Genomic DNA, 15,864 nt, shown 5'->3' with positions numbered 1-15,864 from the left:
TTGAACATTTTTTCATATGTTTATTTGCTATTACTACTTCTTTGTCTGAGAAATGCCTGTTCATTTCAGATGCCCATTTTTGGATTGGGTCTTTAAATTTGGGAGGTCTGATTTTTTAAAGTTCTTTGTATATTCTTAATAGTAGACCTTTGTCTGAGGAACAGATGGTGAAAAATTTTTCCCAGATTATGGGTTATCTCTTCACACTGTTGATTATTTCTCTTGCTGGGCAGAAACTTTTTAATAAGAAGACATCCCACTTGTTGATTGTTTGTGTTAGCTCACAGGCAATTGAGATTTTGTTCATAAAATCTTTTCCTACACCAGTGTCTTCAAGAGTTCTACCTAACCTCTCTTCCAGCCGGTTTAGTGTTTCTGTTTTCATATTTAGATCTTTAATCCATTTTGATTTTAGTTTAGTGCATGGTGAGAGACATAGGTCTAATTTTAATCTTTGGCAAATTGAAACTAGGCTATCTTTTCTCCAGTGAGGGTGTTTGGCTCCTTTTTTGAAGATGAGGTGGCTGAGTGTGTCTGGAGTTGTTTCTGCATTTTTTTTCAGCTTTAATTGAGTTTATTGGTACATTTTAGGGATACAGTACAGTTACATTCATTGTTGGGATCTTGTACCTCTACATGACAAGTCTTGATTCTCATTTTTTCCCCTTACCTCTGCCCTCCCTTCACCCCCTCCTCCCCTCCCCTCTGCATCTTCTAATGTGTTCCATTAGTCCTCAGGTCTGTTTCTTTGCTGGTACCATGCTGTTTTTATCACAGTAGCTTTGTAGTATAGTTTTAAGTTGGGGATTGTGATATCCCCTAACTTCTCTTTATTGCCTGAAATTGCCTTTGGTGGTCTAGGTCTCTTCTTGTTCCAAATGAATCTTTGGATTGTTTTCTCAAGCTCTGTGAAGTGTGCTGCTGGGATTTCAATTGGGATTGCATTGAATCTGTATAGCAGTTTTGGAAGTATGGCCATTTTCACTATGTTGTTTCTTCCTACTCAGGAGCAAGGGATGTCTTTCCATTTTCTGATATCCTCATCAGTCTCTTTTTTCACAGTGCTATAGTTTTCAGGTAGAGGTCTCTGATTTTTTTTTTTTTTAACTTCTGAAACTTTATGGGCTTCATTGATTTTTTTTGTATTGTTCTTTTAGTCTCCATTGCATTGATTTCTGCTCTGATCTTTATAATTTCCTCTTTTGTATCAGTTTTGGGTTTGTCCTGCTATTCTTTTTCTAGAAGCTTGAGGTTCAGCATCAGGTTGTTTATTTGAGGTTGCTTTATTTTCCTAATATGCATATTCAGTGTTAAGAGTTTCCCCTGTAAGACTGCTTTCATTGTGTCCCATAGATTCCAATAAGTTGTGTTGTAATCATCATTTAATTGTAGGAACTGTCTGATTTCTTCTTTAATATCCTCTGTGACCCATTGGTTATTCAGGAGTGTGTTGTTCATTTTCCATGTGTTTGTGAAGTTCTTACAATCTTGCTACTGTGAAGATCTTGCTACTGATCTCCAGTTTAATTGCATTATGGTCTGATAATATACAGAGGATCACTTCCATTCCTTTGCACTTTTTAGACATGTTCTGTGAATGAGTATGTGGTCTGTTTTGGAAAATGACCCATGTGCAGCTGAAAACAATGTGCATTCTGATTTTGTGGGGTAGAACACTATAAACATCCGTTAAGTTCATTTGTTCAAGAGTTTGGTTGAGTTCTAGTATTTTGTTATATATTTTCTGTCTAGTTGATCTATCTATTTGTGACAGTGGGGTATTGAGATTCCCCCATTACTATTGTGTTAGTGCTTATTTGATTTTTCATGTCCTTTAGTATTTGCTTTAGATAGTTGGGCACACTGTTTGATACATATATATTTATGATTGTCATCTCGTCCACTTGGATTGTTACCTTTAGAGGGATGTAGTGTCCTTCTTTGTCTCCCTTAATCAGTGTTGGTTTGAAATCCACATGATCTGCAAAGATGATAGCTATTCCAACTTTTTTTCAGGTTTCTGTCACATGGAGTATTGTTTTCTACCCTTCAACTTTTCAGTCTGAGTTTCTTTTTTAATTAAGTGTGTTTCTTGTATTCAGCATATTGTTGGCTCTTGATTCTTGACCCATTCTGCCAATTAATTTCTTTTGATTGGTGAATTGAGGCCATTAACACACTTGCTTATAACTGATATGTATTGGCTTATCCTTGTCATGACTTTTTCTTATTGTTGGATTCTCCCTTTTTCATTTAATTTCTTATCATGCCAGATGGATTCATTGTGCTGGGCTTCCTGGGGTTGTTATCCTCCTTTTTATTTCCCAGGATATTGTTTAAACTTTTTTGGAGTGCTTGTTTGGTATTCATGAAGTTTCTAAGGTGTTCTTTGTCATGAAAGTATCTTATTTCTCCATCAATTTTGAAAAATAGTTTTGCAGGGTACATCAGTCTGGGTTGGAGGCTGTTTTCCTTGAGGGCTTAAAATACATCACTCCAAGCTCTTCTTGCCTTGAGGGTTTGTGTTGAGATTCTGCTGTGATTCTGATAGGCTTTCCTTTGTATGTGATTTGTTTCTTTCTCTGACTGCTTGTAGAATTTATTTTTCTATTGGCTGTCTAGAATCTTAACTATTGTATATGCCTGTGTGTAGATTTTTTTTTTATCAGGGCTAGTTGGAGTCCTATATGACTCGCTTATCTATATGTCAAATTGTTTTCCGCTACTTGGGAAGTTTTCTGCCATTACTTCTGTGAAGTTTGTTGTTGTTGTTGTTGTTGTTTTGTTGTTTGTTTGTTTGTTTTGGTACCAGGGATCGAACTTGGGACTTTGTGCTTAGCGCAAGGCAGGCGGCAGAACAACTGAGCTAAATCCCCAGCTGCGAACAGTTGTTTTTATATTGTCTGCACTCTGCTGTTTCTTTATTGACTCTGATTAGTCTTAAATTATTCTTCTTTGCATCATCTAGCAGCTGTTGGATTGATTTCTCATGATCCCTTAATATTTTTAGGAAATTTTTCTTTTCCTGCTCACTAATTGATATCCTATCTTCTATATCTGAAATTCCATCTTTGCATTGGCTCATTCTGCTATGTAGACTTTCAGTGGAGTTTTAAATTTCCTGGAAGTCTGTTTGCATCTGTTTTATGGATTCCATTTGTTTCCTATGTTGGGATTACATCATGTTCCTCAGCTCCTCTGTTTTTTAAAAAAATCTGTGTCCACTCTAGATTTGTTAATCATATCTTGCACTATGGGCATAATCTCTGCTGTTTTCTGAGAAATTATTTCTGACTTCATATTTTCCAGATCCGCTCTTGTTGCCATTTCAGATTCCCGTGGTTGAGTGTCAGATTGTTCTGTCTCGTTTCCCTTTGGGTTGCCTTAGGTGATCTGGAGGTCTGGTTTTGGGACTTGTTTCCATGACTTCTCACTTCAACAGATGCAGCCTGCTGTGCCTCTCTTGAGACAACTTTTTGCTCACCCAGTGGTCTTCAATTCTCATTAAGCTACCAAGAGGCCTTTTCTCTGCTGCTCACCAGTACACCAATTCCTGGCTTCAAACCGTTGATGCTATGGGGTGGGCCTCTGACTGAAGCTTTTGTGCCTCTGCAGTTCTTCCCTGTGAAGGCCTTGTCTGGCCGGGTTTGCTCCAGCCTCTAGGGTTGGGGTGGATCCCTGGCTGGGATCTGCCTGCAGCCTCAGTGGTCTGGACCACACTGCCTACAAAAATTTTTCAAGCCACCAAAAACAAAAACAAAACTCCTTAAAATATTTGTTTTAAAGGCATTAATCTCAGGCCAGGGATTAGTGGTGCCGCTGCCTGCCTTGCAAGCTCAAGGACCAAAGTTCATTCCGGGGTATGAAAAAAAAAAGCACTAATCTCTTTTAAAAAGGTGAAAGTTTTATACGATCTGAAGAGAAACCAGAGTATCATTAATCTCTTTTAGAGGTAAAGATTTTTAGTTTTCCTCCTTAGTAATTTCTGGAAGAAAGTCTGAAATGATTTGCTTGGTCACCTTCCTTGTTATCATTAACCGAGAGTAGACTAAGACTCTTTGTGGAAACTGGTCGAGATCAAAGTCTCTCAGGTGTTCTGGTCTACCCTTTCCCTTGAACTATTAAAAACATCATGGATCAGATCTTAAAAAGCATTCCTTTATGTGGGATATATCTGTTATGTTTATCTCGTTAGAAATTAAAACATGGGGCTGGGGATTTAGCTCAGTGGTTCTGCTGCCTGCCTTGCAAGTGCAAGGTCCAGAGTTCAATCCCTGGTACCAAAAACAAACAAACAGCAACAACAACAACAAACCCAAGAAATTAAAACATGGCTGGGTGTGGTATGTGTCTGTCATCTCAGTTCTTGGGAGCCTAAGGCAGAAGGATGGTGCGTTAAAGTTCAGCCTGGCTACATAGCTATAGCAAGATCCTGTCTCAATAAAACAAAATAAATAAAATATACAAAATAAATTAAAACAGAAAATTTAAAGATATTGACTAACCCATTTACATTAATAATAATAAACTGATGAAATATTATCATGAATAAGATATTTTATGACAAAATAACTGTTTTCCAAAATTGAACAATTTAGTAAAAAAAAAAAGTGGCATTGTTTTACATTCTTACAAATCTCTGTAGTGTCTTGCTTAATAAAATTGATGGGATGGCATACTGTGCTTTTGTATTCAATCTGCTGTAATACATCCTGTAGCCTCTGTAAAATGCCACTATATTCATGTGAGAGAATAAGAGTGAAAATGGTAAATAACAACTTAGTATATTTATGAAAATAGTCTTTAACTTTATAGATAATGGACCATATTTTGAGAACAGATATGACAGTATGTAAGCTCTTACAGGCTTATTAAAAGTGAATATACATGAGATAAAATAATAATGACATGTCAAGACAAGGAATAAGGAAATCTATTTTGAAGTGTAGTAAGCAAAGAAAATGGGTCATAGAATTAGAAATTGTGTCCTTTCTAATTAGTCCAAGACCATGTCTTGTGCATAATGAGCAAATATTAGATAATTAATTTTTGGAAAGGGGGTTTGAAAACCTCACTGAATGAAATAGAGATGGATTAATTACAAAGTGTTAGAGGCTAAGAAGGTATTATATAAAAAAGCCTCACCTTTTTTGGCCAGTGAGGGCCAATTTGAGTTCTTTTTTTTTTTTTTTTTTTTGCAGTACCGGGGATTGAACTCAGGACCTTGTGCTTGTGAGGCAGGTGCAGTGCCACTAAGCTAAATCCCTGGCCATTGTGGAGGCCAGTTTGAGTGATTCAAATCATAACTTCTGTTTCCTTCCTAGGAAAGTATTTTCTCATTTATTTTTAATTGTTTAAACTTGTTGGTATAGAATTATGTGCTCTTCCTTCTCTGCTATATCCTCCTATCTTTTATCTCTCTCTATGTGTATGTACACAAACATATACACAATAAAAAATAAGAAATTAAATAATTTTGGAGCACTGTAGATTGGGAAGGGAATGGACTTTGAGAGTCAGAGTGTTCTAATTTATTTTAAAACAGTTTGTTTCAAAACAATTTTATTGCTACCTTTTAGATCTATAACATTCATTATGGGGCATTTGTACCTGTGCATGCTATTTCTTACTTCTTTTTTTCCCACTCCCTCCCTTTAACCCTTCTTCCCCTCCTTATTTACAAAAGCTTTATTTCCATTTTTCCTTCTATTCTTTTTTTTGCTTGTCCCTTCCTTCCTTTCCCCGTCCCCTCCCATGTACTCCTTCCCATATGAACATTTTCTTTCCATTTCCCAATGTGGTTATTATATATTTTGGTCCTTATTTCCACTTTGGGTTTCTCACAGTGGAGAGCCAATGTGGTATTTAAACATGTGTGTCCAATTTATTTCACTTAAGAGTATGGTCTCAAGGTTCATTTAGCTAGAAATGTCTCAGGCTTATCCTTCTTTATGGCAGAGTCATATTCCATGTATGAAAAAAGCTATCCTCTTTATCTGTTCATCAGTTGATAGGCATTTGAGCTGTTTCCAAGATTTAGCTTTTATAAATTATGCTACTATATACATGGGTATGCATATATCACTGTGGTATGATACTTTTAACTCTTTTGGGGAAAAAACTTAGAAGGGGAACAACTGAGTCAAATGAAACCTCTAGTTTTATTTTTTTGAGGAATCTCCGTACTAATCTCCACAGTGATTGTACCAATTTACAATCTCACCAGCAATGTAGAAGGGTTCCTTTTTCCTCAAAGCCTCTCCAGCTTTTGTTATTGGTTGATTTCTTGATGGTAGCCATTCTTTCTGGAGTGAGCTGGAATCTTTGTTGTCTTTTTTTCCTTTTCAGTATTGTCTTAATGTGCATTTCTCCAATGACCAATGATGTTAAGCATTTTCCATACATATATTTGCTGTTTGTACTTCTTCATCTGAGGAGTGTCTGTTCATTTTAGATGCCCATTATTGGACTTTTTTTTTTTTAAATATACAGGATTTTGCTTTCTGGTTCAGGCTAGCCTTGAAATCACTATGTAGCCCAGATTGCCCTTGAACTCCTGGTGATCCTCCTGCCTCAGCCTTGTAAGTGCTGGAATAATGGGCATGTACCACCATGCTCAGCTGGACTGTGTCTTTAAATTTGGAGGATCTGATTTTTTTTTTTAGTTCTTTATGTATTCTAGATATTAGTCTTTTGTCTGAGGAGTAACTGGTAAAAATTTTTCATTCTGTGGGTTGTCTCTTCATTCTGTTGATGGCTTCTTTTGCTGTACAAAAAGCTTTTTAGTAAGATGAGATTCCAGTTGTTGATTCTTTATAATATTTCATTCAGAGTTTTGTTCATAAAGTTTTTGCCTACACCGATGTATTCTAGAGTTTTACTTATTCTATGTTCTAGCAGATTAAGTGTTTCTATTTTTATACTTACATCTTTGATCCATTTCTTTTCTTTTTTGAGGGGAGTACAGGGGATTGAACTCAAGACCTTGCATTTGTGAGGCAGGTGGCAGCACCACTGTGCTAAATCCCTGGCCCCTTATCCATTTCTATTTTAGTTTAGTACTAGTGAGAGATATATAATAGAGAGATAGGTCTAATTTCAAGCATGTGGACGCCAGTTTTCCCAGCACCATTTATTGAAGAAGCTATCTTTCTTCCAGTGAAGGTGTTTGGCCTCTTTGTCAAAAATAAAGTAGCTGAATGTGTTTGCAGTTATTTCTGCATCTTCTTTTCTGTTCATTTGATACTTGAAGTTTGGTTTTCTTGTTTGTTTTTGCCAGTGCTATTCTGTTTTTATTACAACAGCTTTGTAGTATATCTTCAAATTCTGGATTATAATGCCCCTGCATTGCCCTTGTTGCCCAGAATTGCTTTTGCTATTCTAGGTCCCTTCTGGCTCCATATGAACTTTAGGATTGTTTTCTCTAGTTCTCTGTGGTATGCTGTTGGTATTTTGGTTAGGATTGCATTAAATATTTACAACAGTTTTGAAAGCATAGCTATTTTCACTATATTTGTTCTGCCTATCTAAGCACAGGGGATGTCTTTCCATATTCTGATATGCTCTTTGATTTCCTTTTTCAGAATACTGTATTCATTGTGTATGTAACTTCCTTTGCTAGATTGATTCCTAAGTATTTCATTTTTCTTGATGCTCTTGTGTTTCCCTCATTTTCTCTGTTAATTTGTTATTTGTGTACAGGTATGCTATTGCTTTTCAAATGTTCACATTATATCCTGGTATGTTGCCAAATTTGGTTATTAATTCTAGGAATCTTCTGAAATTTTGGGGGTCTTTTATGTAGAGTATCATATTGTCAGCAAATAATAATTTAACATCTTCCTCTCCTACCCTATGCTTTTTAATCTTTCTCTTCTCTAATTGCTCTGGCTAATGTTTCCAGGGCTATGTTGAATGGAAAGGTGATAGTGGGCATCCTTGTGCTGATTTTGGAGTGAAGGCTTTCAGTTTTTGACCATTTAGTATGATATTAGCTCTTGGTTTGTCATAGATGCTTGTATCAGATTGAGATAAAGACCATCTATTCCAATTTTCTGGAGAGTTTTATCATGAATGGGTATTAGATTTTGTCAAATGCTTTTTCTGCATCTATTGGGATGCACATATGATTTTTGTTCTTGGCTCTCTTATTATGTTCTATTACATTTATTGATTTTTTTATGTTGAACAGCCCCTGGATCCCTGATGAGTCCTACTTGAGCATGGTGTATACTCTTCTTGATGATTTCCTGCATACTGTTTGCCAGTTTCTTATTGAGGGTTTTTGCATCTGTGTTTATTAGGAAGATCAGTTTGTGTTATGGCTTGTGTCTTGATGTCCCCCAAAGCTGCATGCAGTTATAGATAGGGCTTTTTCTGAAGTAGGTGAATCTAGAGTGTGCTATGCTAGGATTAAGGGTGTGTGATCACTAAAGTACTACACTTGAGTGATTGGTTTGGCACTGCCCTGATCCAGGCAGTCTGAATAAGATAAGGGAGCAGAAAGAGACTGTTAAAATCTTTTGTTGCTTTTGCTACCTTCTGGCTGCCTTGAACTGTTTTTCCTCTGGAAGGCATGTCACCCTGCTTTGGAGCCCACTGGTTATGGAATGAAACCTCTACAAATTGTAAGCCAAATAAACTTTTCTCCCTCTAACTTTGGTGTTGGGTATTTTGTCTAAGCAGTAAGAGAAAAGTAACTAAGATAGCCTGTAGTTATCTTTTCTGGTTGGACCCTTTTCTGGTTTTGGTACCAGGGTAATGCTGGCCTCCAGAAATGAATTTGGGAGTATTGCTTCCCTTTCAATTTTATTAAAGAGGTTAATAAGTAACAGCATTAGGTCTTCTCTAAATTTCTTGTGGAATTTAGCAGTGAATCTGTCAGGACCTGGGCTTGTCTTTGTGTGTTTTAAATTGCATCTTTAATTTCATTGACTGATAATGAGTTGTATAGAATTTTTATATCTTCTTGATTCAGCTTTGGCAATTCATATGTATGTAGGAATCTATCCATTTCTTCTGTGTTTTCCATATTATTAGAATACAGGTTCTTGAAGTAGACATTGATGATATGAATTTCTGTAGGATATGTTGTTATTTCACCATTTTCCTTCCTAATTGCATGGATTTGAGTTTTTTTCTTTCGTTTTCGAGAAAGTTGGTTAAGGGCCTATCAATTTTATTTAAACTTTCAAAGTACCAACTCTTTTTTTTTTTTTGACTTTTTTTTTCCTTTTTATTGAGGTTATTGGTACAATCTAGGTGTACAATACAATTACATTCTTCATTGGGATTCTGCACCTTTACATAATAGGTCTTGATTCTCATTTTTCCCCTTGTCCCTGCCCTCCCTTCACCCCCTCCTCCCCTCCCCATTTACAAACACTTTATTTCCATTTTTTCAGTTTCTCATATTTTTTTCCTCTCCCTTATTACCTTTCCCCCACCCTTCCCACTTTCCTTACACCTTTAGCCCTTTACTTCCTATTTCACATTATTAATTGTCTCATTAGGATCCTGTGTACTATTATAGTTTTTCACACCAAAGAAACTATTCGGTATTTCAGTTAAAGAAATCTCTGTATGAACATTAAAAATAGGGAATCCTAAAATAAAACTAAAAAGGAAAGTAAAAGAGAAAAGGCAATGATGTAACATTAAAATAATCCTTAATTCTGGAGATGAAAATGGTCCCTGAACATATTTAAATTGCTTCTCGCTCTTATAGTCTTATCTTATTCTTTTTTTCATTATTTAGAGAATACTTTATTAGTTTCTGTAATCAAACCCATGTAGATATGACCTTACATATTTAGTACGATGTGTTACCCCTGTACACATGGAAAAAAAATAAAAATAAAAATAAATTAACATTTCTAGACCAATATGGTTGTCCATTTCTGTACAATGCCAAGTCAACACAGTAAATTGGGATGACTTTTTCCAAAGTTGGCAGCACCGTTAAAGTTTCCCAAAATTCAGTTTATATGTGTGTGTGTGTGTGTGTGTGTGTGTGTGTGTATGTATAAAGACTAATAATAGTATGTTATGCATCGATAGCAGCAACAGCTGTTCCAGGTTCTGCAGTCATCTGAACAAAATTATAGACATTCAGCACATTCCATTAAAAAAAAAACAAACAAAGAAAAGAATAATATCCAGACAACAGCAAAGTTCTGTTCCTGTTGTGGTTCAAAGTACCAACTCTTTAATTCATTGATTCTTTGTACAGTTTTGTTAGTCTCATTTGCACTAATTTATGCTCCTATTTTTATAATTTCCTCCCTTATATGAGCTTTGGGCTTGACTTGCTCTTCTTTTTCTATAATCTTGAGGTTCAACATTAGGTTGCTTATTTGAGCTTGCTCCGTTTTTCTGATATGGGAAATAAATTTCCCTCATAGTGCTGCTTTCATTGCATCCCCTAAGTTCCAATATGTTGTGTTGGCATTAGTATTTAATTGTAAAAACTATCTAAAATCTTCTTTAATCTGTGACCTGTTGGATGTTCAGGAGGGTGTTAATTAATTTCCATGTTTTTATGAAGCTTCTGTGGCTTCTTTTGCCATTTATTTAATTTCACTATGGTGTGATAATATGCATAGAGTAATTTCAGTTCCTTTGCATTTACTTATCATGTTTTATGAGCTAGTATGTGGTCTGTTTTGGAGAATGTCCTATGTGCAACTGAGAAAAATGTGTATTCTGTTATTGTGGGATGGAATATTCTACTAAGTCTATTTGTTCAAAAGTTTGGTTCAATTCTGATTTTTTTGTTGTTGATTTTTTTTGTCTAGTTGATCTGTCTTTTTTGATACTGTGGTATTGAGGTCCCCCATTACAGTTGTATTAGTGCTTATTTGATTTTTCATGTCCATTAATATTTGTTTTATATATTTGAGAGTACTAGTATTTGGTGCATATATATTTATGATTGTTATCTCTTCCTCTTGGATTGTTCCCTTGACAGGATGTAGTGATCTTTGTCTCTCTTAATCAGTCTTGGCTTGAAATGTATTTTGTCTGCAAATAGAATAGCTACTTCTGCTTTTTTACAGGTTCCTGTCACATGAAGTATTATTTTCCATCCTTTGACTATCAGTCTAGAAATTTATTTTTGAATTAAATGTGTTTCTTTTAAGCATCACATTGTTGGATCTTGCTTCTTGATCCATTCTGCCAGTCTTGTTTCTTTTGATTGGTGAATTGAGACCAATTTGCAATTTGCAATGATAGTTACAACTGATATGTATTGCCTTATCCTTGTCATGTTATTTTTCTCTTGTCAGTGTCCTTTTTTCTGCCCTCTGTTTAATTACTTGCCTTGCCTGATGGATTCATTCTGTTGGAGTTTATAGAGTTGTAGTCCTGGTTATCTTTTCCTAGAATGTCCTCCAGAATATTTTAGAATGTTTAGTGGTCATGAATTTCTTCAAGCGTTTTTTTATCATGGAAGTAGCTTATTTCTCCATCAAAAAATTTTTTTTGGTACAGGGGATTGAACTCAAGACCTTGTGCTTGTGAGGCAGACATGGCACCACTGAGCTAAATCCCTGGCCCATCTCCATCAATTTTGAAAGATAGTTCTATGGGGTACATCAATCTAGGCTGGAGATTATGTTCTTTAAGGGCTGAGATATGTCACTAAGCTCTCCTTGACTTGAGGGTTTGTGTTGAGAGGTCTGCTGTGATTGTGATGGGCATTCCTTTTTAGGTGATTTGTTTCTTTTCTCTAACAGCTTTTAATATTCTGTTCTTGTGTTGTATTTCTGGAATCTTGACTGTTACATGCCTTGGAGTAGATTTGTTTTGTTGGAATTCTAAATGCCTTACTTTCTATATGTCAAATTCTTTTTTCCATGCTTGGGAAGTTTTCTGCCATTACTTCTGTGAACATATTTTTTATGTTCTTTGTGCTATCTCTACTTTTTCATTGATTCCGATCTCATGTTATTTTTCTTTACATCATCTAGCAGCTGTTGGATTGATTTTTTATGGTTCCCTACTATTTTTAAGAAATCTTTTTCACAATCACTAACCATAATCCTGTCTTCTATATTTGACATTCTGTTCCCACATTGGCTCATTCTACTGTGTATACTTTTACTGTAATTTTAAATCTCCTTGATATCTGTTTGAATCTATTTCATGGATTCCATTTCTTTCCTATATTAGGTTTTCTTCATTTTCCTAAACTCTATTTTCTAAAATTTATATGTGCTATAGATTCATTAATCATGTCCTTCATTATGGTGACCCTTTTTGTAATTATCTACCAAATTACTTCTAATTTTATTTTTTTCTAGAGCTTTATTCATCTACTTTGTTACTTTCATTATTGCCTCTTCAGAGAATCCAGGTGGGTGGCTTTTAATTTGTTCCATCTCATTGCCCCCTGGGTTTGTGTTTTTCAAGCTGGAAGTCTTGGGTTGCATCTTGCTTCCATGTCTCCTCATTTTCCATTTTTTAAAGTTTAATTACTGGGTTTATGCTCATAAATTGCTTATGGCAGGTAGCTTCTTTCTCCTGAAATTCAGGCTGGTTTCTGGTTGTGAGGCTGGAACCCACCTTGTTCACCCTGTAACACTCTGTGCCTCCTGCCAGCTTGAACTTGGTGGATCCTTTACCTCCTGCTGACTTGAACTCATCTCTGCCTAACCTTCACACTGGGAGCTGCTAAATGGAGCTAATCCAAAGTTGCTCTGAGTTCCATGCTCAGTTGACCTCTTTCCAAAATGGCAACTGGCCAATAACCTTTCCTGGGGGGGGTCTGAACCGGAATAACTCACCAGACACTGCAGTCTGCTGGGTCTCCTGCTCTGTTCCATTGGTGTGTTTCTCCATGGGAGGCTTCTGGAGTTGCCATTAGTGATCATGTATCTGCAGCTTCCAGCTGCCTCTCTTGTACAGTGAGCCAGTAGAGAAAGTGCCACTTGCCACCTCCTTCTTCTGTGTTGTGTCCCTCTCTTCACTCACCGTGGGCTTCAATTCTTGCTGGGTTCCAGGTACCCACTTCCTCCTTCTTCTCCTCCTCATGTTGCTATATTTCAGCTTATGGCCATTTCTCTATTGTTCACCACTCTACCAAGACTGTTCTAATTTATACTAGATGAACAATTCAGGAAACATTAACTCCTCTAAGACTATTTCCTCACTTGTAATATAAGAATAATAATATTTCACTAACTCTTAGTAATAAATGCAGTGAATTAATATATATATTTGTTGTTATCATGGTAGATATTGTTTAATAAACACCACATCACCTTGTATTGCCTTTTAAAGTGAAAATTATATTTATGGTAGCTCTTAAAAGGCACCCAAAAAATTATCCTAAATAGTACCTGTATTGTGACCTAAAAAGTATACTTTTACTTTGAAGTATTTTAGAAGTTAACATGGAGTTTATAAATTTAAAAATACAAATCATAATTGTAGCTTGAGATTATCTCTAGCATATTAAACCACATATACTTATTCTTGGGTTAAAAATAGTAAAATGAAGGCAACTTCATATGGCTCAATTGTTAGCAATTGGCAAATACTCATTCTCTAGCATTAGCTAGCTAATCTCTAGCTAATAGCTTCTAGCTATTGGCTTCTCATAGCTTCTTAAATTGGTCATTAAAAAAAATTTTTTTTTTGTACCAGGGATTGAACTCAGGTCCTTGTGCTTGCACAGCAGGCAGTGGAACCACTGAGCTAAATCCCTGGCCCCATTTTGAATTTCTAAATACTTAATATTCCTGGGGGGAAAATCTGAATTGTTTTTTCTGTGTGATTCACAGAAAGACATACTCACCTAGAAGTTGGAACAAACATAAGACAAATATATATATATATATAGAGAGAGAATGTAGTGTTAAGTGGAACTTAAGAAATTTTAGCTAGTTCTAGCACTCTTCAGACATAAAAAAAGTGATTGATGGAATTATGATTAGTACTCAACTTTCCTGATTTCCTGTCTGTATTCTTCTATTATATCACACTTCTGACAGTTATTTGATTTTCTGATACTCTTTGTTATGGGTAGTTTTTTGTTTTGTTTTGCTATGCTGAACATTAAATATATTCCTTATTTAACAACTGTTTAATGACTATTCAGACTTATGACCCACCACTCAAACTTGACCACCCATATATTTTTTTTTTTGGTGTTTTGAGACAGAGTCTCACTTTGTAGTGCAGGCTGCAAACTGGCCTTGAACTCCTATGTAGTCCAGGTTAGTCTTGGACTCATGGTTATCCTCCTGCCTCAGCCTTCCAAGTGCTGGGATTAAAGGTGTATGCCACCAGTCCTGGCTTCATCTCTTTTTTTCTTTGTACAGTTCTGTACATCTTGTTTAGAGAGCCTTAATGTCTTTTTGGGGGGTACAGTACACCTTTTTAATACAGTACTGTAATTTTTTGCTGATTGTATAGTACACTGCTTTAGTTCTATGATCCATTATACTTTATAGTACTGTATTTAAGAGTTATGCAAATAAAGCAAAGTCATCAAGTTGGAGCTTCCTTTGACCATTTCTTTGTTTTAAATATTGTAATGTACATACTATATACAAATCTTCATTTAGCAACCAATTCATTTAACAACCTAGTCATGGGAATAGGATCCAGGCATTAAATGAGGAGTCTCTCAGTATATTATGTGTATATTTAAATTGGGGATAGTACTATTGAGTTGAGTTGGAGTGTGCCATTGAGGGATTTGGAAGGATTGGAAAGAGAAATGTTGATTGGCCTGTATAGACTTAGCTGGTTCACTTCTAGATGATTTATCATATGAAGTTGTGATATAATTTTTCATTTTTATTTTCAGATGACCTGATACAGCTAATAACATTATGTCCCCAAGATGAACTAATTCAATCTCTCACTAAAGAAAGGAATGGGAAGCCACCATTTTTATCTTTTGGGCTTATTGTACTTCATCTGTTCTCTGTAAATATGGAAGAAGTTGGTATTAAGCTACTTAAAGAAATAAATAAAGGTGGGAAAGGTAAGTAAAATGTTCTGAAAGAAATAGTGGGTTATTTAGGGGAAAGTTTATAATAATTATGTATGAGTTAACTCAAAATTTTTTTAGAGTTCCTTCTTAGCAACAGTTAAATTTAAAAATATATAAATTAGGGCTGGGGATTTAGCTCAGTGGTTCCACCACATACCTGGCAAGTGCAAGGTCCAGAGTTCAATCCCTGGTACCAAAAAAAAAAAAGATCACCATATCAATAATAGTCTCCTGGCATTAGTATATATTTCTTGAGAGAATCAAAATGGAAAAAAATCTTTATTAAACTTGATTGGAATGTCAAAATAATTTTAATAACTAACTCTATCCTAAAAACTTAATACATATTAACATGTGTATATTTAGACATTTTTTTTCCAGTACTGCAAATTGAACTCAGGACCTTATGCTTGCCAGACAGGCACAGTGCCACTAAGCTACTTCCCCAGCCTAGCCATCTTTTATATATGTTTTAAAAGTTACTTAGATATAAGCTTTATATTTTTAAATTCTTTTTTGATTTTTTTTGGTAGCAGGGATTGAACTCAGGTCCTTGTGCTTGTGAGGCAAGGGCTGGAACCACTGAGATAAATCCCCAGCCCTATATTTTTAAATTCTTAAACCAAACGTTTGCATTTTTATATATGATACTCCCTTTGGACCTAAATGCAGTAGAGTCTAGAATAGCAAATTAAATTTCATTTTCCTCTCTTATTTAACATTGTAGCTTGAACAGACAAACTTGATTTTAAATTATTGTGGGGGTGGGTGGGGATTTAGCTCAGTGGTACTTCTGCCAGCCTCACAAACAGGTTCGGAGTTTGATCCCTGGTACCAAAAAAAAAAAAAAAAAAAAA

General features: G+C 35.5%; 1 protein-coding gene across 6 annotated transcripts in view; it reads left to right on the top strand.

Annotated features, from left to right (window-relative positions):
• Clhc1 (clathrin heavy chain linker domain containing 1) overlaps positions 1-15,864 on the top strand; it is a 64,941-nt gene that overhangs the window by 47,461 nt on the left and 1,616 nt on the right. For all 6 annotated transcript variants that reach the window (XM_033764019.1, XM_010615843.3, XM_033764020.1 and 3 more), the window contains one exon: positions 14,819-14,998. In XM_033764019.1, the coding sequence (XP_033619910.1) occupies positions 14,819-14,998 (180 nt within the window). The remainder of the gene's footprint in view (positions 1-14,818; positions 14,999-15,864) is intronic.

Source organism: Fukomys damarensis, unplaced genomic scaffold (genome assembly GCF_012274545.1).
Source record: "Fukomys damarensis isolate Sample0158 unplaced genomic scaffold, DMR_v1.0_HiC HiC_scaffold_2, whole genome shotgun sequence".
Classification (NCBI taxonomy): Eukaryota; Metazoa; Chordata; class Mammalia; order Rodentia; family Bathyergidae; genus Fukomys; species Fukomys damarensis.
This window is presented reverse-complemented; position numbering and strand designations above follow the sequence as displayed.